General features: G+C 40.9%; 1 protein-coding gene across 1 annotated transcript; it reads left to right on the forward strand.

Moving 5' to 3' along the window:
• Positions 1-456: 456 nt before the first annotated feature.
• On the forward strand, positions 457-11,612 carry LOC126327105 (clumping factor A-like). Its single transcript, XM_049995824.1, has 3 exons — positions 457-542; positions 7,873-8,055; positions 11,223-11,612. The coding sequence occupies exons 1-3, from the start codon at positions 495-497 to the stop codon at positions 11,418-11,420; spliced, it is 429 nt and encodes a 142-aa protein (XP_049851781.1). The 5' UTR covers positions 457-494; the 3' UTR covers positions 11,421-11,612.
• Positions 11,613-12,083: the final 471 nt, after the last annotated feature.

Below are 12,083 nucleotides of genomic sequence, written 5' to 3' on the forward strand. Positions count from 1 at the left end.
TAGAAATCTCATTCCATGATTTTTTTCCATAACGTCCTTTCGTGAATAATTAGTACGCATGTATTCGTACAGTTCGGAACTTTATCAGTTTCTATCACGAATTTAATACTAAAAACTTGTTTACTCCCCATTGTTAAAATGCACTGGGTGCCTCTGGACTGAGAAACTGGTAGCAGCGCTGGCAAAAGGCGAAGTGAACAAATTCGTTCCGTCTAGAAGCTGCGCTCAAGACTTTTGTTATTTCGCCAGGCGTGCTCGGTGAAAAGTTTCCTTTCTGAGACACATGTCGTGCCGTGAGAAATAAACACCATTTATATTTTTGGCAGAAAATCTGCAGCTGAGTAATCAGAAATACAAAGACTGCTGTTTGCAGGTGACGCGCGTAGGACACCTGCGAAAATTGCGAGCATGTGCGGCTATAGACGACGTCTGCCCTTTAAATACCCCGCGATTATTAGCCTAAGGCAGTTGCGTCGAGTCGTTGATTGAACATAATGACTTCCAAACTGGTGATTGTCATCGCTCTGGCCGTAGTGGCTCAGGTACGTCTACTTGGCACCAATAAGTTGATATTTTTACAAATTTCCATTAATTGCTGTATGCGGGGTAAGGTATTGGATAAATATCGCTTATGCAAAATACAAGCATTTCACAAAATAAAGGAATTAAAAGAGTGCGCAAACACCACAATTTTAATTTATCAGACATCAAGCAACTGAGAATAAAAAACACAGACTCTCAGTAGATTAATTCATTGATAAATCCCTTCCAGTTAGAGAATAATTGTGATATTCATAAATCAAATAACAGAAGAAAAAAGATCTGCACTTACCATTAACGACTATTGATTTGACACAGAAAGTAGTGAACTATGCAACTATAAAACTGCTTGAGAATCTACCCATTGAAGATAAAAAGCCTGACATACAGTAGATTTTTCTCAAATGTAGGTAAAACCGTTTCTTCTTACTTCTCCTTCTATACAGAAATATATTCTTCGATAGAAATAAGTAGTCAACTAACAACCTGGAATGGTGATATAGCCATATGGTGTATGGAATGTGATGCTAACTAACTTATTTGCAGACGTTTACCTCGCTGATCATGATTAATGGTTTCCATTAGAATCTTTCATTACTGTCTTCATTTTAGGATTATAACGTCTCTTCGACCTGGTTGACTATAATTGTAGCTAAACTCCTAAACGTCTGCATTTAACTTCTCCTATAGATAAAAATTCGAAGTATTTGAGTAAACTGCACATTTATATATTAGGGTACTAAGTTATACTGTAATTTTACAATTAGTTTGTTTTCCTCAATCATTTCAGCAGTTTAAAATTCTAACAGTAACATTACTTTCGTTCTTCGTATTTATCTTTCTGTGCTTTGTTTGTAAAGAAACTACATATCTGCTTCCAGCAGTTGTAATCTGACGTATCTTTCCCTGGTCTTAGGACCAACCAAAAATTTAGTCACTTTTTCATGCGTATACAGCTGAACTATTTGGAAATGGTGCAAATAGACAGTTCCTTGCGTTCCGAACTCCTCTTTTGGTTGCTGTTTTCCTTTTGTTAATGAAACTAACTATTGATCCAGATGTCTCTTCAAGTTCTAGAAGTTTCCAGTTATCTTACTGCATTGGTTAAATTACCTTCTCGGTTGTTCCAAATATTTCGTATTGTAGTAGTTTCGTCTCTTGCAGTTCTTTGCACTTTACCTTTCTTGACAAGAACTATTCCGTTTTCAACCACCTTGATGCCTCTTTAATGCCCACTGTGCAACGCTTATCTGTCTACTTTTCTCCTTGTGTATGCACTGCGCATTTGTCGCATTTCCAAAGTTTAATGATCTGCTCTTCGAAATCATTCTTAATTTTTTTGTGCTTCTACAAGCTACACTTCTTTCTGTATTAAAATTCCCAATTAACTGCATCTCACTTTTCCTCGGTCACATGTAATCTCTACGTAACTCTCCTGATACTTTTATAAGGCTGTGTTTCAAATTTGTGACGAAACAGGTAATAGAAGAAAAATGAAAAAAAGCTTCAATTTAGAGAAATGTTAAAAATGCTGCTGCTACGAAGGCTTACATTTTAAGTTACTCTGTCTGCAGTATTATGTCTCATTTGCTGCTCTGCCACGATTTTTTTGTAACATTGCGTGCTCAATGGAAACAGAGACGACGCTGAATCAGCGTTTCCAAACTGTTTTCGATGTTGCCCCATAAAAGACAAAAATTCAAAGAAATGATATCATTTCGACTAATTTTCTCCAAATATCTCAGACCTACTTAGTTCTTTACGCTGCTTATTACTATCAGTGTTGTCTTCCCCCCTTAGCTGAGTGGTCAATCCTCTGGGCCCAGGTTCGATTCCCGGCTGGGTCGAAGATTTTCTCCACTCAGGGACTGGGTGTTGTATTGTCCTCATCATCATCATTTCATCCCCATCGACGCGCAACTCGCCAAAGTTGCGTCAGATAGAAAGACTTGCACCCGAAGAACGGTCTGCCTGACGGGAGGTCCTAGTCACACGACATTTACATTCACATTAACAGTGTTGCTGCTTGAAGAGAGGGAATTACAGTATGTGTTCAGGGGTATAAAATTAGCCCGCATATTAAAAAAATTGTTGTACATGAGTAAAATTTTTAATTTATAGATGAAAGCACATGGTCTGACCAAAAAAAATAAATAACCTGTTGTAGCGGCACTACCGTTGCTTTCTTCATGCTCGTTTCATTGCTTTATTGGTTTACCATTGGCACAGCACCTAATCTCATTTCGCTTCTCGACACCTCTCTGCACTACGGTTCTTTGTGCATATAAAGTCCGTGTTTTTTACTTGCATCTTCTGAACGCTCTTATTGCTGCTATGCCATTACCATACATTTAATTGTAACAAATCGTATCAGTATCGAAACGTTTTCGAGATATCATCAATATATGAAGCACCTTGTATTCGTAGGACAGATGTTGTAATACAAAACCCATCAAATATAATTTTCAGTTAAAACGACGAAATCTAATATGGCCTCTCCTCACACTCCGATAAGACTACTAAAGTCGATAGAAACCCCAAACGGTCGAAAAAGTGTATGTATGAGTCAGAGTAATGCAACGGAGAGGTACCATCGCGGTCAACCTAACGTGTGCCACAAGACGAAAGGTGTATCGATTAACTTCAAGAGAAAGAGACATCTAGCGAATATCTAAAAACACAAAGTATGTATTCTTTGAACTAAAATATCGGAAATGACATCAGCAGTAAGGCTAGGCAGATAAAATACTCCCCCAATTTCTCCGGTACCGAAATCTCCATCCCCAAACATATTCCTCAAGGTATTCGATTTTCAAAAAACTATCCCAAATAAATCATTTGTCCCCAAAATTGCGAAAGAAACACCCAATCTGGAGCCCCTGCGCTGAAATGATAATGAAAGACACATTACGCATGGTATTGCCAATTATAAAAGCTTGCCGCTTGTTGGAATGAAAACAGCCCGTTCTGCGCCGTTATAAATTAGTTGCTCTGATACAACTACATTTAGTTGTCTGATTTTCTATGTCGTTTATTTATATCAAAAGGGGCTGTGTAAACTGAGGAGAAGAAGAAATTGGAGGACACACTTGATACAGGTTTTGGAAACACCCTAAGCAGGCTTTTGTACGGTAATCGGCGTCTGTCTTAAAGAGTCTGCCATTTCAGAATTTCCAATGTTTCTGGGCTGACCTCCTGTGAGTCAGTTCTGGCGATCACTCGTGCCGCTCTTTCTTGTACATGCGGAATATCCCCTGTTGGCGTTATTTCAAACGGGTCGCACGCACCTAAGCATTGCTCTAAAAAGAGATGCGCGACGGATATGGAAGCAGTCTCGGTCGGCAGTCTCCTGTCAATAAACTGAAGGCTGCCACCGGTCTCACCAGCGACTGAACCTATGGGATCATTCCATTACATATCCCTGGAAACTGTTACATCCAGGTATTTCTATGAGCTGACTGATTACTATTGCGACTCGTAGATTTTGTAGTCATAAGACATTGCGTTCTTTCTCTTTGCGAAGCGCACAGGTTGAAACGTCCCCTTAGAAAAATTGTACAAGACTGTACTTAAACTGACACACAATATTTTTTTTAGCGCAACGCAATCTGACTTTCAATAATCCCTACAAAAGAATGGCCCTGACTAACATTAACCTATACCTTTCACAAAAATCTTCGTTACTCTAACTACTGCAATACAGCGAGCGCCACTACTGCCACCTAAATAAAAGATTCAAACTACGGAAGACACTAACTACTGATAGACATAGTTAGCAAATGAAAGACTTTAATAGAGAACAAACAATGTATTTACCTTAATAGTCATAATATATATAGCAGTTCATGACATCCAGCCTTACAAATTTCAAAACTCCGCCATTTCTCTCCCCACATCCACCACTGCTGGCGGCTCACCTCCAACTGCGCAACGCTACGCGCTGTTAACAGCCAACTTCCCAGCACTACAATCGCAAATTCCAACATTTCCACCCAGCCACAGACTGCACAAAGCACAGCCAGTGATTTTCATACAGAGCGCTACGTGGTGTTACCATTAAAAAAACCTAAACAGCCTACTTACAAGGTTAACATTTCCGAACATTTGAAGTAAGTTGCCAGTCTTCAGACGACTTTGAAATCTTATACAGATGTGACTGGATAATTGTGCACCTCTCTTTCAGACAGTACTTTTTTGTAGTTAACTGCGTCATCTACTAAAATTCTGAGGTTACTAGTAATGTTATTTAACAGGTAATGTTCATACAACTTGAAGACCATGTATCGCAGCTCACTTCACTGGGATACGTTTGCAGCTACTTCTATCCCTGTCGATGTCTCTCTATCCAAGATGTCACGATACGAACTATGTACCAATCCTCAATACAATCACAAATTTTGTTCGGTCACCCGTACAACGGCACTTTTGTTAATAACCCATGGTGTAGTACCTAGTCAGACGCCAAGAAATACTACATCCATCTGGTTGTCTTGATCTATGGCTTTAGGATGACATATGAGAAAATTACAAGATGTATTTCTCATGACCAATGTTTCTGAATCCATGCTGGTTGACATTAAGGGAACCTGCCAGGGTAGCCGAGAGCGCTAACGCGCTGCTTCCTTGCGCGCCGGACCCGGATCGACTCCGCCTGGCTGATTAACGACGTAGGCGGGTGTGCCGGCCAGCCTGGATGTGGTTCTTAGGCGGTTTTCCACATCCCGCTAGGGCTGGTCCCCACGTTCCGCTTCCGTTACACTCGTCGCAAACATTTGACACACGTCCGCATTATTTCACAATTTACACCAGACGCAGACAGCAGGGGTACACTGATTCCGTCCTGGGGGGTACGGGGTGGCCGCAGGAAGGGCATCCGGTCATCCCTAAAACTAACCATGCCACATCCGTTGTAACCACGCAGACCCTGCGATCGCTGCGGGACTATGGCGTGCGCGAAAGAAAGAAAGGAAGAAAGCTGGTTAACATGAAGGCGGTCATCAATATGCCTCATTACGTTTGAGTTCACAATACGTTCTATGATTTGACAATACAGGGACGTCAGCGCTGCTGAACGGTAACTTAATAAATTATCTCTACTACACGCCTTGCAGACTGGTGTCACGTGCACTTCCTTTCAGTCAGTGGACACAGTTTTTCGAGTAGGATATCTACGGTATGTTACGGTTAAGCAGGGAGTTGACTCATAAAACGCTGAAAATTCTGTACGTCATTTTGCTGTGTTCATTTTCACAATCCTCTACCATATTTCTCAGGAATTTTATATTATTGAAACTCTTAAGCGCTAAGGTTTTGTGGCGAGTTCAGTGTTTTACGTCACAAAACAAAATGGCTTAGAAACAACAAATGACGTATCATGTCTTATATTGAGCGTAAAATACGAATCGTGAAGGCACGTCATATTCGTCAGCAAATTTCTTCAATGCTGGATGTATTCATCCCTCTTCTCGGAACTTCTTTAGGATTTCAGCAGAGTGATCTAAAACGTCTAACACAGAAGAAGTTTGAAGACTAATAGGACGTGGCCTGACGACTCGGATGTTGTCGTGAGTCACATCGGCCCGGAAAGGCTGCAGACTTACATGTGACATACACTTAAAAGAAACTGCAATTTCCGGAAAAGTGAATAGGCTAGTCGTACAATTGGACTGTCTTCACTTAAAACTTCCTGGCATGATAGGCCGTGGTATAAAACTATCTCCTGACGTTTCGTCTCCGACTGCGGGAGACATCCTCGGAGGTAAAGCGGCGAACTGCGAACAGAACTCGAGGAAGCGCTGATTATATAGGCAGTACAGAGGACGCCACTGTCGATCACGTGGCGTGGGCTATAAGATTGTCTCTGGTAATGCCAACATTCTCGATTGAAAGTAGTAGATGGTCGCGCTTGCGTGCAACGCAGACATCCAAATTTTATCCATTTTAACACCTTCGTCTTTCCTCTTAAAATTATTACGATGCTTATCAATCTCGATAGCCTCTCTATACAAGCGTGCATAATAATATGAGGTTTTTGATATGACGCTCGTCTCGCTTAATTTTATTTCATGATCACCTTCCTGGTAAACATGTTCCGCTACGGCCGATTTATCCGTGTGACGCAGGCGGCAATTCCTCTTATGTACAACAAGACGGGTGTTCACACTTCCCTTTGTGGTACCGATGTAAACCTGTCCACAACTACAATGAATTTTATATACCCCGGAAGTTTTAAGTGAAGACAATACAGGCCGTGAAAGCTTACATTGTATGAGGATTGGACTGTCTGTGATCAATTTGCCGCCTCTTTGTTGGCGAGCGGCGGAAGTTGAAGTATCCCGTTTGCTGCTTGCTAGCTGGTACAGCAGCCAACATCTGTATCTAATTCGCCCATCTTGAATAGTTGCCTGCTAGACGTATGAGTACCGAACATTGTTGTTGACTGCGGCTCTGATTCCTCTTCCAACGACGGCTTATTTATTCAAGAGATTTCACAAACTGAGCAAGTCAATAGTAAAATGGTCCACCTCCGCCTATTATGAAAACATTTATTCGACTTGGCATTGATTAACAGAGTTGTTAGATGTCCTCTTGAGGGATACCATACCAAATTCTGCCCAAGATTATTAAAACTGCAAGATGGTTGAGAAGCCCTGTCTATAAACCTCTTAAAGTTCTCGGTTGGAGAGAGACCCGGCGAACTTGTTGGTCAAGATAACGTCTGGCGAGCACGAGACAAGCTGTATAAAATCTCGCCATGTGAGGGTGGGCACTATTTTGCTAAAACGTAAACCGAGGATGGCTTACCATGAAGTGCAACAAACCAGGACGTAGAATACCGTCGATGTACCGCTGGCTGTAAGGCTGCTGCGAATGACAACTAAGTAGATGGTGTTATGAAATGAAGTGGTGCCCTAGACCATCACTCCTGGCTGTCGAGCCGTATGAGGGCGACAGTCAGGTTGGTGATCCACTGCTGTTGGGGGCGGCTCACGTTCGGTCTGAAATCTCACTGACTGGTATATTGGCTTCAGCGAAGAGTCCCGCTTCGAACTGAGCACCGAATATTTCTGAAGTTGTAATCGTTTGTCTGTCTATAAATGTACATTTCCGTCCAATTCGAATGATACCCTCGTGATACGATTTTTTTCTTTTTTTTCTTTTTTGTATATGTGTGTGTTGCTGTGTAATGCCTTATTACTTATCAGCCCATACGAATTCGTTAAATTTTTTCACAGCAACTTTTGAAACTTTTGAGCTTTATTAAGTTAGTACTTCAATTATCACGTCCATACAAAACTGAATGTTGAGAGACTACTTCTTTTTCTATTCAAGATATCGGCGACACCCTTGTTTTTTAACGTGATCCAAGATGCCGTCGAGCACATGAAAGACGAAGCCCAAGAGATTGCCAACAACATCAACCAGGGCATACAAGATGCAATTAACCAAGTCACCAACAGCAGCAGCGAAGCCGCAGCCAACGCCACCGCTTCTGCTGACGATAGCAGCTCTGCAGTGAGTAGCCACTTCTCATGTCTGCCTCTTAGCACATAAGAAATTATTCAACACGTTACTTACATACAGTATACATTCTTTATAAGCGAATTTTGCGCATTGTAATTAGCTGGTCAATTCGGTCGATTTACCAAAGTATTTATGACAATTAATGCCACAATAACGAGTTTTCTGTAACGAAATGACAAGTAACCACAGGCTCGACGGTAGCCGTTAGTTCTTTGGCGGAGAGATAGCTTTCTAGTGGTAGAACGATATTTATTCCACATCTACTTAAACCCTCCGCAAACCGATGCATGTGAAAGGGTACTTAGCATTGTACCATATATCCAGGGTTTCTTCCCATTCCAATCGCGTATGGAGTACGAGAAGCACTAGTGCTTAACGGCCTCTGTGCATACTACAATCAATCTAACAATGTCTTCGCGATCCCTTTGGCAGTAGTGCCTATCGGTTTCATCTCTAAGTTTTTCGGTTCATATTGGACCTTGCAATTTCGTAAAAGGAATTTTGCGGGATAATCGACAATTCAGGTGTTCCAGTACTTTAGTGACACGCCACCGTAATTCAAACGAACCTGCAGCTATTTTATATTTGAATGGTGTACGCTTAAACAAACATCATTTCAGGTCGAATCTATTTCTACAAACAATACATATGTAAAAATTGTCACACGAATGAACAAGCAAATTAATAATTTTAATAATTAATCTTACTTAATATTTTTTATAATTCCCGACTTGTTATTTTTTAATATTAGGCATTTAATTAGTCGATCATTGTTAAGTCGGTCAGGTATCTCTTTCCTCTAATGAAGAATTCTCAACAAAATACGTAACATGAAATCAGCATTACGTGTTGGTAAACGACACCGACAGAAGACACAAGATCAGATTGGTGATAGGTTTGGACATCACAAAGTTTTACTAAACCTAACATGTAAGTTCAAATTCCCTATTCGAAATTTTTTCTGACGTACAGCTCATTGTTGTCAATTAGCAAAACGTCGGAGGCATTGCCTTATAGCAGTAGATCCTATCTATTGACGGATCCTGCGTTTCGTCAAGATGCGACTGAGGTGTATCTAACATGCAAACACACCTGAAGATGCAAAATTATCTTCCGAAACAAACAACAGAGAATTATCGAGACAGATCGATATTTTCAGTATATGTAGCATTGATTCATTGATGTTCACGCCATTTGCACTTAGCAGAGATCATCAGGAGAGAAGTATATGGGCCCTATTGGAGTATTTTGGTACATATCAGAACAATTTCAGCAGCCTCATGACATCATGCTATCGTATAAATACCATTGTACTAGTATAGTAATAACAGTGTCGACACCGTACCCGAATGCAGAATGTGATTGGTTGATCCCTCTTGTACAAATGCACTGTTTCAGTGGCTCGCTTCGCCTAGGGTTTTGGTCATTATGCTGCAGTGGTTGTTTTACCTGGTAGCATTACATCACGACCCTACTGGGACTGTTTTGGTTAGTGCCAAAGTACTTCACAATATCTCAGGCACTGTTACATGTCAAAAGAACACAAGCGGTAGTGAAAATTATAAAATTTTTAGCGTGCAGCTGAGCTGTTCCTTTACGTATTCCAAAAAATTACTATATAGATGTTGTGACTGTATGCGTGGGAGACGCAGGGTCTCCCCACTGTGTAGCGTTCCTGTGTATACATTAACATACATCCGGGGGACCTCACTTCCTCTGCTCCCAGCAATCTTGTCTGTCAGGACAGGGAGGAAACCACGTGGACGGCAAATCAAGAACCAGAGCTCATATAGTTCTGCTGAGCGGTTTGGTTGCAAAAGGCGCCGTTCAAGAACAGTGCACATGAATTAAAACAGTGTAAGACATGAATGTGGTCTTTTGTCCCACTGTCGAATCTATACATCAAAGAAGCAATGAAGGAAATTAAAGAAAGGACCTACAGAGGGATAAAAATTTAGGGTGCAAGGATATCGATGATAAGATTCTCATAACATTGGTACCCTCAATGAAAGCGAAGAATTGGAGGACATGTTGAATGGAATGAATACCATAATGAGTACAGAGTACTGATTGATAGTAAACCGAAGAAATACCAAAGTAATGACGAGTAGCAAAAATTTGATTAGTAATGAACTTAGCATCACAATTGAGGACCACGGAGTAGATGAAGTTAAGGAATTCTTCTACCTGGGAAGCAAAATAACACATGATGGACGAAGAAAGGAGCAGAGGGGAAGAAGCCATTGCTACCCAAGAAAAATATGCTAGTATGGACCATTGACCTTAATCCGAGGATGAAATTTCTCGTAATAAACGTTTCGATCACAGCACTGTATGGTAGTGAGTCATGGACAACTGTAAAACTGGAAGACAAGAGTATCGAAGAATCTGAGATGTGGTGCTGCAGAAGGATGTTGAGAAACGAGGAATGAGAAGTTGCTCTGTAGAAATGGAAAGGAAAGAAATGTAGAAAACACTGACAAGATGAAATAACAGGGTGACAGGATACGTTTTAAGACATTAGGGAATAGCTCTCATGTACTAAAGTGAGCTGTAAAGGATAAAAACTTTAAGGGAGGTGTAGATTGTTATACAATTAACATGTGCTAGAGGACCTAGAGTGCAAATGCTACTGCCGCGCGGGATTAGCCGAGCGGTCTCAGGCGCTGCAGTCATGGACTGTGCTGCTGTCCCGGCGGAGGTTCGAGTCCTCCCTCGGACATGGGTGTGGGTGTGTGTTTGTCCTTAGGATAATTTAGGTTAAGTAGTATGTAAGCTTAGGGACTGATGACCTTAGCAGTTAAGTCCCATAAGATTTCACACACATTTGATTGATTGATTTATTTATTTATTTATTTTTTTTTTTTTTTTGGAAATGCTACTCTTATATGAAGAGGTTAACACAACAGAGGAATTCATCAAGGTCGAATCGAACCAGTCACAAGATGGAGGACTCCAAGGAAAAAATAAAAAGCCATTTTGTAAATGAGAAGTAATTTTACATAGCAATTAATTTCTGACCATTACACTGGAAGCTCTTGAGCTGGTGGTGATTAAGTTGTATTATTCGATGCAGACGACAATTTATAAATGAAACTGACTATGTTTAAAAATATACATGTGAGTGTGACATTTGCAGTCATTGTGGCATGTTGCAGGTATCAGCAGACAGCGAAACTGAGGAGGACACATCTGATTCCGCATCTAACTCTGCATCTGACTCCTCATCCGACTCCGCATCTGACTCCACGTCTGACTCCGCATCTGACTCCACATCTGACTCCACATCTGACTCCACATCTGACTCTGCATCTGACTCCGAATCTGCCTCTGCTTCTGACTCCAGCTCCTCATAAGGAGACTGGCTGGAGAGTGAAAGTGAGATCGAGAGCCTCTGAACCTGAGGAGGTTCACAGGACAACATCTGTACCTGTGTTCATGGCATTACTCTGAAATTTCCACTTTTAGCTTTTAATAACATGACTTTGACCATTTAATTCCTTATAATAACAGTGCCAAATTTTCGAAATAAACATCTCTGACTCGCATGTGCAGTATTGTTATTGTCCATATTGTAACTAACCCCTGTTAACCTTCTGTATGGTGCATCTGCAGCTTTATTAAGGAAACTTTAGTCTCCACACTGACAGTTCTTGTGTGAGACATAATGTTTTACATATTTTAAGATGGCATTTGCCTCGAGCTCGTCTTGGGACTGGGCTGGGGAAGTAAATCGGCTGGTCTTTTCCAAAAAGCGCATTCAAAGAAGCTGAACGACATTTAAAACATCTCCATATTGCTCTTGAAATTCTTCTTTACTGTACTTAAGTCAGGTAAACAAATTAAGAATGTTGGAAAAAGACATAATCTTTACAGATTTTTCGAAAATGTTCCAGCCATAGAGGCATATCAACGTGAAGTAGATAACGTGGTATTTTTCTCATGTCTGCTGTCGGCCTTTAAGACCAACATGACATACCTTCTGATAAGATGTGCTGTTGCTGACTAATCGCACTGAA

The sequence above is a fragment of the Schistocerca gregaria genome, chromosome 2 (genome assembly GCF_023897955.1).
Source record: "Schistocerca gregaria isolate iqSchGreg1 chromosome 2, iqSchGreg1.2, whole genome shotgun sequence".
Lineage (NCBI taxonomy): Eukaryota > Metazoa > Arthropoda > Insecta > Orthoptera > Acrididae > Schistocerca > Schistocerca gregaria.